At 42.9% G+C, this 13815-nt stretch overlaps 1 protein-coding gene across 1 annotated transcript; it reads right to left on the bottom strand.

The window, feature by feature from the left end:
- Positions 1-361: 361 nt before the first annotated feature.
- Positions 362-1984, bottom strand: LOC120944388 (tigger transposable element-derived protein 1-like). The gene has a single exon (XM_040358446.1). It carries the CDS (start codon positions 1982-1984, stop codon positions 362-364), a length of 1623 nt encoding a protein of 540 aa, XP_040214380.1.
- Positions 1985-13815: the final 11831 nt, after the last annotated feature.

The raw sequence follows: 13815 nt of genomic DNA, 5'->3' as shown, positions 1-13815 counted from the left end.
ATTTTTTAAATTAATTCAGAGGGCTTAAATGAGGATTTTTGATTTGCTCATATAAGGGCTTATTTGTTTGGATGTACTAGGACAATTGACTTGACACATACAGTGATACCTCGGTTCACGAACTTAATTCGTGAACTGACTCTGGTCGCGAACCGAATTGGTCGCGAACCGAGGCACATTTTCCCATAGGGTTCAATGTAAATCCGGTTAATCCGTGCTGACCTTTTTTTGGGGGTTTTTGAAGCACAAAAATTACAATACACATTAGTACAGTATAGTAATGTATAAAGAGAGGACACTAACCTTGCTTGTGATGACTTCTGGCATGGAGGAAGGCAGGTGGGAGGCAGGTGGGAGGCAGTTATTGTTTGGAGGGAGAGTCCCCCTCCATAAGGACATCAGGGGGATCTCCTTCAGGGGTTTCCTCTCTCCTTTGTCTCCTAGCTGCAGGCTCAGTTTTGCTGAAAAATCTGTCCAATGTCACTTGTCTCTTCCTGCGCTGCATAACCCTCCGGAAATGAGAGACCACATTATCATTCATGAGATTTAACACTCTGTTCACGACAGTTATGTTGGGGTGGTGCTTTTCAAAAAAATCATGGCACTCATTCCATTTTTGCATAATGGATTTTATGGCATCACTGCTAACCTCCTCCCTTTCTTCCTCTTCCTCAGTGGAATGCTCCTCAAGAAGTGCCTTCTGCTGCTCACTGTGGAGTTCAGAAAGTTCTTCCGTGGTCAGCTCCTCCCTATGTTCCTCAACAAGCTCTTCCACATCAGCACCATCAACGTCCAGACCCATACTCTTGCCCATGGACACAATTTCCTCCACTACCTCAGCATCAGGCACTTCAATGTCATGTTCACGTTCAGCGACACATTCTGGCCACAGTTTCCTCCAGGCTGAATTTAGGGTTCGGGGAGTGACCTCTTCCCAGGCTTTGTCAATGAGGTTAATGCAGTGGGCAACATTGAAATGTTTCTTCCAGAAGTCTTTCAAAGTCAAGGACGTCTCTTCAGTGACATTAAAACACCTAGTGAAGAGCGCCTTTGTGTACAGCTTCTTGAAGTTGCAGATGACTTGCTGGTCCATAGGCTGCAGAAGTGGTGTTGTGTTGGGGGGGAGGAACTTTACCTTGATGAAGTCATACTCAGCATCCATATCATCCACCAAGGCTGGAGGGTGTGCCGGGGCATTGTCCATCAGAAGAAGGCACCTTTCAGGCAGCTGGTTATCAGAAAGATATTTTCTGACGGTGGGTGCAAACACCTCGTGCAGCCATTCCATAAACAATTGCCTTGTGACCCAAGCTTTGGCATTGGCTCTCCACATGACGGGCAGTCTGGCCTTGTTCACATTTTGTTCCCTAAATGCACGAGGGGTCTGAGAATGGTACACCAGTAGTGGTTTAATTTTCAGATCGGCGCTTGCGTTGGCACACAGCAAAAGGGTCAATCTGTCCTTCATGGGCTTGTGCCCTGGTAGTGCCTTTTCCTCCTGCGTGATATAGGTTCTGTTCGGCATTTTTTTCCAGAAGAGCCCTGTTTCATCACAGTTGAACACTTGTTGAGGGACGTATCCTTCTGTCTTCATGAATTCCGCAAAGTCTAACTTGTAGGCTTCTGCTGCGGCCTTGTCAGAACTGGAAGCCTCACCATGTCTAATCACACTGTGGATGCCACTTCTCCTGCGGAATTTTTCAAACCACCCCCTACTGGCTTTAAATTCGTCACTTGCTGCAGTTGTAGAGGGGCTTCTTTGCAGTAAATCACTGTGCAATTTCCTGGCTTTCTCACAGATCATAGCTTCACTAACGCTATCACCTGCCAGCTGTTTCTCATTCAACCACACAAGCAAAAGTTTTTCCACCTCTTCCAGCACTTGCGTCCTCTGCTTGGTTAACATTGTTACTCCTTTTGCAACATCAGCTCCTTTGATGGCGGCTTTGTTTTTCAGAATAGTCGAGATTGTTGACTTTGCCATCTTGTACTCCGAGGCCAGATCAGTCACACGAATACCACGGTCATGCTTTTCTATAATTTCCTTCTTCAGCTCAATGGTTATTTTCTTCACAACCTTGCTGTCACCTTTACTACTGCTCTGCACTTTCTTTTTGCCCCCATGCTTGCGCTGCACATTCTTGTCACCTGCATTTCCCCTTTGCACATTGTCACTTGCATTTCCACTTTGCACATTGTCACTTGCATTTCCACTTTGCACATTGTCACTTGCATTTCCACTTTGCACATTGTCACTTGCATTTCCACTTTGCACATTGTCACTTGCATTTCCACTTTGCACATTGTCACCTGCATTGCTGTTCTTGTCACCTTCATTGCTGCTCTGCACTTTCGTCTTTCCACTATGCTTCTTGGGAGCCATATTGCGCTGCACATTCTTGTCACCTGCATTTCCCCTTTGCACATTGTCACTTGCATTTCCCCTTTGCACATTGTCACTTGCATTTCCCCTTTGCACATTGTCACTTGCATTTCCCCTTTGCACATTGTCACCTGCATTGCTGTTCTTGTCACCTTCATTGCTGCTCTGCACTTTATTCTTTCCACTATGCTTCTTGGGAGCCATATTGGGTGTCCAGTGAACTGTACAATACAGCAAGAACAGCAAGAACAGTACTGTAGTACAGTACAGTACTGTATGTGCTAAAAAGCACACCAAAAATCAAAAAATACCTTGAAATGTATGCACAGTACTCGCAGTACACTTCTTTCTGTGTGTCTTCTTCTCTCCACGATCTTCCTACAGGAAGTCACGACCATGTGACAGCCTGGAAATAGCATTAAAATGGCCGCGGCTCCTGTTCGTGAACCGAGGCGGAGTTCGTGAACCGGAGCATATTTATATGAACTTTTCTGTTCGTGAACCGAGTTGTTCGTGAACAGAAGCGTTCGTGAACCGAGGTATCACTGTATAATTTAATTTACAGACCTTTATTTATCTCCAAATTTACATACAGGCCAATTCCATTAAGGAACAATTTCATGAAAACTAGATTAGAGGGCCATTAAGTAGTGGATGTGTATGGATTATTTTGGGAAAATCTGAAATATAATTTAGTGTCAACTGTAGTTGGGCTTTATGCTGTTTTTCACTTACCATCTAATGCCCTGTACACGGGATCGGAATTTCCGTCGGGATAAACTCCGATGGATTTTTCTGACGGAATTCCGTTCAAGCTGTCTTGCATACACGCGGTCACACCAAATTCCGACCGTCCAAAACGCGGTGACGTACAACACTATGACGAGCCGAGAAAAATAAAGTTCAATGCTTCCGAGCATGCGTCGACTTGATTCTGAGCATGCATGTTTTTTTCTCCATCAGAGTTCCACACAGACGATTGGAATTTGCGATAGAAATTTTTTACATCGGAAAAAAAAGAGAACTCTTTCTAAGTCCATCGGAATTTCCAATGGAAAAAATCCGATGGGGCACACACACGGTCGAACTATCCAATGAAAAAGTTCCGTCTGAATTTTTTCATCGGAAATTCCGATCGTGTGTACAAGGCATAATACTACCCTGTTCATAGAGTGACAAAGCTGTTGTGATTTTACTGCAAAACAGACAGCGTTGTCACCCTGTTCTAGGAAGTAAAACATTAACCTAATCTACTGGCAGAATCAACAGGTAATACAATTATGTTACAGGAGAACCCAGAAAAACAGAAATTGCACTGAAAGCACTTATCTCTTATGCGTTGAGCCTTGTACTGCTGATCTTTCCAACTGTTAATTTTGAAAGACTAAGAAAAGATAAAAGGATCTGGTTATTAGGGTCTATTATTTAAGAAAAAAAAACATGAATAAAACTTTGACAAAGAGCCTAGTCTTTCTCTAAATGGGTAACGTATAAGAGCTTTGAACACTTTTCCTACCATTGTCCATGTGATCAGCACTTGCTAACATGTCAGTGAGTAGAGTCAGTGGGTTTTCTGGTACAATAGTTTTTATTAAGTTTAACAATATCAAGATACAGGCTTGAGCAAAAAAGGAAAAAAGCATCCCACGCAGGGAAGCAAAACAGTAATGCCGCGTACACACGATCTGTCAAACTGATGAGAACGGTCTGTTGGACTGTTTTCATCGGTTAACCGATGAAGCTGACTGATGATCAGTCGTGCCTACACACCCTCGGTTAAAAAACGATCGTGTCAGAACGCGGTGACGTAAAACACAACGACGTGCTGAAAAAAACGAAGTTCAATGCTTCCAAGCATGCGTCGACTTGATTCTGAGCATGCGTGGATTTTTAAATTTAAAACAAGATTGTTTTTTTTTAACCTATGGATAAATAACCGATGGGGCCCACACACGATCAGTTTAGTCCGATGAAAACGGTCCACCGTTCTCATCGGTTTGACCGATTGTGTGTACGCGGCATAAAGCACATGTAGATACAAATATTTTTTTTTTTCTAAGGTTTCAAAGCGAAAAGTAGAAGCATCTGGCATCTAGTGTCGGAAGTGACAATGAGTAACTGGGCACAGAGGCCCAGGATATAGTGAGGCAAAGGGAGTGGGATCATCATCCCATAATGGAGGGGAAGGAAAAAAAAAAAAAATTAACCCACAAAAAGGGGGGGGGGGGGGGGGGTAAGGGAGGGAAAAGGCGGGAGACAGTCAGAATGAGGATGGAAGAAGTAAAGTGTAGAAGGGGGGAAGGTAACAGTCAAAACAAGAAAGAAGAGAGGAAGGAAGAACAGAGGTGTAGACCTAGACAAGAAGAGAGAACGCAACCTGCGGGTTAGATGGTGTTCTAGAACAGTCCAGAATACCCAAGCTGGCCAAGGGCAGAGTGGGAAGAGAGCATAAGACCACCATGGGTTCCACACTTTGAGGAACTTAGCATGAAAATTAGTCACTGGGTTTTCTATAAAAATCAATATGCTTGGTTCTTAAAGGACTCAGGCCTCGTACACACGAGTTTCTCGGCAAAAACCAGCAAGAAACTTGCTGTGTTTTTTTTTTTTGCAGAGGAAACCGGTCGTGTGTACATTTTTCGACGAGGAAACTGTCGAGGAACTCGACGAGCCAAAAAGAGAGCATGTTCTCTTTTTCCTCGACGGGAATGGAGAAAATTGGCTTGTCGAGTTCCTCGACAGCCTAACAAGGAACTCGACGAGCAAAACGATGTGTTTCGCCCGTCGAGTTCCTCGGTCGTGTGTACGAGGCCTCAGAAGTCAAGAGGCATTAAAACATAAGATGAGTCAGAAGTCAAGAGGCATTAAACCCCAATGTCATTGGCCATGGAGTCCAAACTTTTGGTTGTCTTTAATTTAAAAAAATGGAAATGGATAGTTGGAAAATATAATAGCAAATTGTTGACTGGGTGCTTTGCTTAGAGGCCACCTTTGCATAATCTTCAACATTTGGTAATGATGTCTCTGCTAAAATGTAAAGTGTAGACAATGGTGTGATGTGGATCAGGCAGTTAGTTCCTGTTAAGTCTGACACAGCCAACGCCTTATAAGGAGGGAATGACACTTTATACGTCTGCTGCTATAGATCTTTGGTGTTAGGTCTCCACCCTCCCTGCTTTCAAAAACCCATGTTATACACTCTGCGATCAATAAAACATAAAGGTCAAAGGGGAAGTACCACTTGTTTAAAATATTTACATGTGGAAGGATTACTTTTTTTTTCTCTTTGGTTGAGAGAGATGTATCTCCACTTTTAAAGGTCGATGCCTAGCTGTGGAAATCCCGTGTCATGACCCCTTTACTAAGTCTTAAGCTAGCCCTATACCAGTAGAATTTTCTTTGAACATTTCCATTTTTGGGACATTTGTTGGTTAGTTTTTGACCGTAGTGACGAGACAAATCGAAGGAGCTTTATAGAAATGTTTTATTGTTTCTTATCTGAACCAATTAAATTTTAACCATGAATGCAAGTTCTGTTCTGGAAAAAGCACACATATTGTAATGCACATAGGCTATGACAACAGAAACCTAAGTAGTATGTAGCAGACCTGCTACTTGATGGACTCCCCAGAGGTATTAAACAAGTTATGATTTTTTTTTGATCAAATCGTTTTTATTGAAAGTTTTGTAGGTTTGACATACAACATGCATTAAAAAAAAAAAAATGAATAAAAGGAGATAAAATGCAATCTCCTTACATATCACATCCAACCATTAGTTGCCTCCATATACATAATGACAATAACCAGTAGTTACAATCACATCAGGACTGAGAATATGCTAAACAAGATATTTATCCTAGAGATGTACTCTTCGCTACTCACTCCCCAATACTTGCAAGGGACAAGTAAAGAAATATGTTGTAAGTCCCACTGTCTATATCAGGTAATAAAAAGAATCATACAACCTAAACTTGCCTTAAAATCAGTGCACGGCTACTACTTAATTGATAATTGGATACATACGCTAAGTGACTAAGTATGTATAGAACTGTAAGCACAAGAGCATGAGCCAAGTCATTTGTTATAAGCCTTGAAACATTGAAAAATCTGTAAGGATACTAGGACCAGTGAAGCTAGGCCTGGGGTTTGCAAACCATGGATCCCATAGCTTTTCAAATCCGCAAGGGGTACCCCTTTGTTGATAGATATAACGTTCTTTAAGAAGGGTAGAGTTAAAATGTGTGCGCCACTATTCAAACGTTTGGGGAAGAGGAGATAGCCACTTGGAGGCTATACATTTGCGTGCCAGAAATAACAATCTAGTTAGCAGGGTTCTAAGATACGGTTCGAAAGCTTCTTCATCTAAAAATCACGGCACACATGTTAACGGTTTATTATTCAAATTCACCCGAAATGCCTTATTTATAGTTTCAATTTTAAGATGCCAGTAGCAAACCAGCTTGGGGCAGTGCCAGAGCATGTGTAAGAGATCAGCAGGGGAGCCACGGCAGCATGGGCAGTCAGGACTCCTTCTACGGTTCCACTGGTGGAGCTTCATCTGTGTTCTGTATACTTTGTGGATTACAAATAATTGAAATAGGTAATTGAAATGTGTGAGCGAATGGGAAACCATTAAAACCTGCTCCAGATCAGCCCGCCATGCCTCCTTGTTAAGATCCCCAATATCTTTTCCAAACCTATCCTACCAGGAAAACAAAGGTGGACCAGGGATTTACCCAACAACGACCTACAGAGAAAGGAAATAAGACTCTTCCTATTCGAAGTGCAGGTAAGGGGGTCTATAAGAGGAGTGGGAATCAATCTCATATTGGTTGATTTGGCCTGTACTAAAAGGGCGTAAGATATTTGAAAAAAGAGAAAAATTCAAATTCCCACTGCAGTTCCTGGAAAGATCTTAGTTGATTTTGGGTAAGGTTATGAAATTTTAAAGGCTTTCAAAGAAAATTACTTGACTCAATGATGGCAATGTCAAAAGCTCTGACAAAAGATTTCTCTGAATTTCCAACAAATCTTTGAACAAAATTCTACTGGTGTTTGGCCAACTTCATAGAACTGTAGTGTTAATGTCTTTTTCGATCAAAGGTTAACAAGCCTGAAAGAGATATATGGAATGGAATGGAATGGAAATGGTCATGGTTTCTGTTTTGAGAAGACAGATCTGACTTATGAGTATTTCAGAGGCCTGGACGGTTCAAATTGGCCTTTACCATAACCTAGCTGGTTATGCTGGTCATTGACAGCTGTGCTATACAAAATTTTGCAGTTGGGAAGAGAGGAGTTTCTTCAAGAATGATAGGCTGGAGACATCTACTCATGCTTGAAAGCACCAACATCCACTGAACTCTACCTTGAGACTCAGCACTAGGAACTTCCTTTCTCTCGTGATAAATTCCTTCACCATTCTGAAACAGAAAAGGACAGAATTGGCTTATATTGCATGATGATGTAATTTCCCATTAACACCGCCTACAAATTTTCTAGCTTTTTTTTTGTTCACAAACGATTTTTATTTTGTATTAAAAGAAAGAACATACAATCAGATACAGAATGTAGTCACTCACATATCAATTGTAACCCAATCATATTTAGACCGATAATATACACATAACAATTGGCAGTTGGTTACAAGCAGCATTAATAATGTTTGACATAACCTGTGAAGCCTCGTACACACGACCGAGTTTCTCGGCAAAAACCAGCATGAAACTTGCTGTTTTTTTTTTTTTTGCTGAGGAAACGGGTTGTGTGTACACTTTTCGAAGAGGAAACTGTTGAGGATCTCGTCGAGCCAAAAAGAGAGCATGTCTTCTTTTTCCTCGACGGGAATGGAGAAATTTGGCTCGCCGAGATTCTCGACAGCCTAACAAGGAACTTGACGAGCAAAACGATGTGTTTCGCCCGTCGAGTTCCTCGGTCGTGTGTACGAGGCCTGACTGACTGATACAGTTACCGGATCTATCATGTAAACTTTGAAGAAAAGTAAGAAGGTAGAACCAAAATAAAATCAAATGCAGACCATATGATGACCAAGAGACCCACTTTCTGTCAAATACCGGCATAGTGTCCATCAAAGTGTGGTGGACTCTTTCCATAAGACGGATAGCATCCATGCGTCTTAACCAAATTTTCCAACTTTTTAGGGTACCTGTAAACACCCCAAGTGTTGCATTTGACCATCAACCCAGTGGCATCCTTGGGACGTTTACAGCCATTCTAAGGATCCATACACACCTTGGCATCTTGGTGCATTGCTTTTGCGCATGTGCAACAATGCATGCTTTTTCACACGTCAACGTACACCGCATGAATAAGTGCATTTTCATACACAGATGCATACTTACCATTGTCTGATGCCTGTGTCCTGTGTTTATTTACATGCAGTGCCACAAGTTCTATTTATCCTGCCTGTGCTTTCACAGCAGAGACCAGGGACTGTAGGGTTCATTATTCTGCATCTCCTTTTCCAATGATTGGGCTGTCAGGGCACCAAAATGTCCAAAAAATTGGACATGCACCTTTTTTGAACCTTAGCACATTACACCATGTGGAAATGCACTCATGTTCTTTTTTTAGTGCCTTGGGGTTCCATTAAAATGAATGGTGCTCCAATGTGCTGATGCCTGTAATGAGTGTTATGGCTAGATTCACAAAGAGTTACGCCGGCGTATCAGTAGATACGCCGTCGTAACTTGGAATCTAAGCCGTCGTATGTTTAAGTGTATTCTCAAACTGAGATACACTTAAACCTAGCTAAGATACGACGGCCTGCGCCGTCGTATCTTAGCTGTCTAGTTCCGCCGGCCGCTAGGGGCGTGAACGCTGATGTACGCCTAGAATGCGTAAATCAGCGAGATACGCCGATTCACGAACGTACGCTTGCCTGTCGCAGTAAAGATACGCCGTTTACGTAAGGCGATTCCCGGCGTAAAGTTAGTCGAACAAATAGCTGGACTAGTCAATGTTAAGTATGGCCGCCGTTCCCGCGTCGAAATTTGAAAAATTGACGTCGTTTGCGTAAGTCGTCCGTGAATGGGGCTGGACGTAATTTACGTTCACGTCGAAACCAATACGTCCTTGCGGCGTACTTTGGAGCAATGCACACTGGGATATGTCCACGGACGGCGCATGCGCCATTCGTAAAAAACGTCAATCACATCGGGTCATGAGTAATTTACATAAAACACGCCCCGCTCATCCTCATTTGAATTAGGTGCGCTTACGCCGGCCCATTCACGCTACGCCGCCGTAACTTAGGAGGCAAGTGCTTTGTGAATACAGCACTTGCCTCTCTTACTTACAGCAGCATAGCGTAAATACGATACGCTATGCCGCCTCAAAGATGCGCCCAGCTACCTGAATCTAGCTATTAATGTGTATTGCAGCAACACACGCATTACCACAACACAACAGTGTGAATGGGCTTTAAGGGCCCATTTACATCTTTGTGGTGTGTTATCGCATACAGTACATATTACTGTAAGTCAACCTATTACATTAATTTATGACTGATCTTTCTAACGCATCAATAGGCACCATGGTGGGTGTATGTACTATTTCTAGCAATGCAGCAAACAATGATGCATGATACTACATTACTTTGTATTGCAGCGCACTTCAACACAGGTGCATGAAGAAAGCTGCGTTGTGGTTCCACTCAGAATGAATTGCACTGCAGAGCACCAACGTGCATAATGTGAATAACCATTATCTGGCCTAATCTGGCCTAATTCATGAAATCTACATCTGATCCCATTTAATCCTCTGTACATTTGCTGAAATAAGTGCAGCTTTGGTGCCTTTTGTTGTAGTAACAGGCATCTTTGTGGGGTTTTTTTTTCCTCTAACCCTGTGTGATAGAAAATAATTTATTAATCACTCTTTACTCTATAAAGTAACGAATGTCAATGTATAATAGCCAAAGGGTGTCATAGTGTGATGTGCATCAGTGTGGTGTGTCTCTGCATTCCTCCCCCTCTCCCGCAATACACAATCCTTGTACACAAATGGTGGGCTGGTTTCCCCGGCAAGGGAGTCCATCCTTTATTCAGATGAAACTCATTGTGACGCCTGGTCGCCTCCTGCCAGGGCCATGAATGCTCTAATGTGGAGCTCTTTGTAAGAGGTGTTAATGGGCTATTGCTCTTTCTATTGCACTGTTGGAAAAGGATTTCCATATTAAACAAGGAATTAGTAAGAAAAGGACTGACAGGTTAAATTAGTTAGGTATTTTCAGGTGAGGACCAAAGTCATTATTAGAGGAATGACAAGCCAACCCACACAGTGTAAAAATATATCTGCGTGTTCTGCGAAACACCAGGAACATTTTATATCACACAGCTACGCATTTTTAGGACGTTGTGTGCTGTTCCGTGTTCACAGAAGTACAATAGGCAAGAGGAGTGTGGTTTTCACTGATGTAAACTCATTAAAACTATCCCTTGAAAAAATACATTGTAATTTACACAAAGAGTTTCCTATGAGTAAACAGAACATAAACACATTTACTTACTCTGAAATCAAAATACTCTCCCATTCTCCGCCATTGGACCATTAACATAATAGGTGGGCTCACTGACCAACCACCGAAATGGGACTGGCTGGCCAGAGCTGCATTTTTAGTAATCTGTGTTGAAACTAGTATGATAGAGCATCACAGACGTGGGAGCGTCCTGTAAGGCAAGTGAAGCATCATGCAGGAACCTCTACATGTCTACTCTACATATCTGCTCCACATGTCTACTCCACATATCAACTCTACATTTATACTCTACATGTCTAGTCCACCTCTCTACTGCACATGTCTACCATACATTTCTACACCACATATCTACTCTACATTTATACTCTACGGGCCATCCCTAAATTTCCCGCCGTGCATTGCGCTAAATGACGTCGCAAGGACGTCATTTTTTTTAACATAGACGTGAATTACGTCCATCCCGCTTCACGGACGACTTACGCAAACAAAAATAAAAATTCAAAATAAACGCGGGAACGACGGCCATACTTAACATGGCAGGTCTAACTATACGCCACGAAATACCAGCTTTAACTATACGCCGGAAAAAGCCGACTAGAGACGACGTAAAGGAATGCGCCGGCCGCTCGTACGTTCGTGGATCGTCGGAAATAGCTAATTTGCATACTCAACGCGGAAAACGACGTGAACGCCACCCAGCGGACGCCGAAGAATTGCATCTTAGACCTGAAGGCGTATGAAGACGTAAGCCTGTCAGATCTAACCCAGATGCCGTCGTATCTTGTTTTGAGGATTCAAAACAACGATACAACGCGGGTAATTTAAAAGTACGCCGGCGTATCAGTAGATACGCCGGCGTACTCGCTCTGTGGATCTGCCCCTACATGTCTAGTCCACATCTCTACTGCACATGTCCACTAGGGTGACCACGTGTCCCGGATTGCCCGGGACAGTCCCGCATTTTGCAGGTCTGTCCCGTGCACCTTCATTCTAGGACAATACAGTGTCCTGCAATGAAACTTATACAGCCACCCCCCGGGCCAATCTGATGCCCCCAAAAAAGGCCTCCACATCACCGCTTTACTCACTAACAGTACTTGTCCTGGCCGGGAATGCCTGGAGGAGCACAATCCCGCCCCCTGCTTGTGATTGGAGAAATCATAAATCCCGCCTCTTGTGTCCAATCACTGTGCTGTGATTCGTTACAGCACAAGCTGATTTTTGTGAAGGGAGGGTGTCCCTGAATGGTAGTTTGGAAATGTGGTCACCCTAATGTCCACCCTACATGTCTACACCACATATCTACTCTGCATGTCTAATCTAGATGTCTACGCCACATGTCTAGTTTACAAGTCCACTTTACATGTCCACTCCACATGTCTATTCTACATGTCTAGTCCATGTCTACTCTACATGTCTAGTCCACATGTCTACTCCACGTGTCTATTCCATAAGTCGACCCTACATGTCTATTCTACACGTCTACCCTACATGTCTACTCCACATAACTATCTACTCTATATTTATACTCTACATGTCTAATCTAAATTTCTACTTCACATGTCTGTTTCACATGTCTACCCTAAATGTCTACGCCACATATATACTCTGCATGCCTAATCTAAATGTCAATTCCCCATGTCTACTGTCTACTCCACATTTCTACTCCACATGTCTAACCCACATACACTATATTACCAAAAGTATTGCGACACCTGCTTTTACACACAAATTAACTTCAATGGCATACCAGTCTTATTCTGTAGGGTTCAATATTGAGTTGGCCCACCCTTTGCAGCTATAACAGCTTCAACTCTTCTGGGAAGGCTGTCCTCAAGGTTTATGAGTGTGTCTATGGGAATGTTTGACCATTCTTCCAGAAGCGTATTTGTGAGATCAGACACTGATGTGGACAAGAGGGTCTGGCTAAACAGAGGGGAATGTAGCGATCCTCCCCCTGGATGGAAATGCGGTGGTGATCAAAGGCCTACTTACCATAGTAAGGAAGCAGACATGGATCCTGGCTGCAGCTTCTCACTCCGGGATCATCTCTTTTCCTCCAGGCTGAACAGGAAGTGGGTCCTGACTGAGACCAGACCGGCCAGGAGTCCTAAGACTCCCTGGCCAATCGGGTCTCAAATACTGCTTCCTGATTGGCCTGGAGGAGAATCAGGACAATAAAAGACAAAGTAAAACCCCATTGCAGTCCTTGCGCCCGGCACCCCGTAAGTGGGTTAGGGGGCTGGACGCATGGATGGGGGGGGGGGGTGTGCCCTGCTTGAGCAGCTGTCACTGGTTCTACCTATTCCCTACTCCATCTAAAACTAAAACAAAAGTCTGGTCTTTATATATACTTTGATTTCAGCCTTATTCTTCTTACTCTAATCCTTGGAAAAGTCACACAGAAGGGTCTTGATATGTCCTTATGGAGAAATTAAACAATTCCAGTTATATAAAAGACATGTGGTTAGCACATCGGCCCCTGGACCATTTTATTACAATTTTTATTGAGTCTATCTTCAAAACTCTGGAGGCCTCTTTGACTTTTGGCAACTTTTCTTAGCTGGAAAACGTTTCTATAAAATGAAAAAAAAAAAATGTACTTATTTCTACTTAAACTGGACCTGCGTATACCTCCAATGTGGGTGTCTTTTTTTAGTATTTACAATACCATTTTGTATAGGTCCTGTATGTTTACAGACAGATTCACAGACACACAACTGAAATCCATATATTGGAGCTTTTTTTACCTTGCAAAACGCTTGCAGCATTTTTGTCCATCCAGTTCTGAGATTTACACAGCTCTCCCACACATCACAGCCAGGTGAATGACATCACCTATTGTTAGGGTAGACAATAGTGTCCTCCCTCCACCTTCCCTGGACATTGAAAGAGCAGCAGCAGACTGATAAGGTCATCCCTCTGTGCAC

The sequence above is a fragment of the Rana temporaria genome, chromosome 6 (genome assembly GCF_905171775.1).
Source record: "Rana temporaria chromosome 6, aRanTem1.1, whole genome shotgun sequence".
In the NCBI taxonomy this organism is placed as follows: Eukaryota; Metazoa; Chordata; class Amphibia; order Anura; family Ranidae; genus Rana; species Rana temporaria.
Note: the sequence above shows the minus strand (reverse complement) of the source record. Positions and strands in the feature narration are given on the sequence as shown.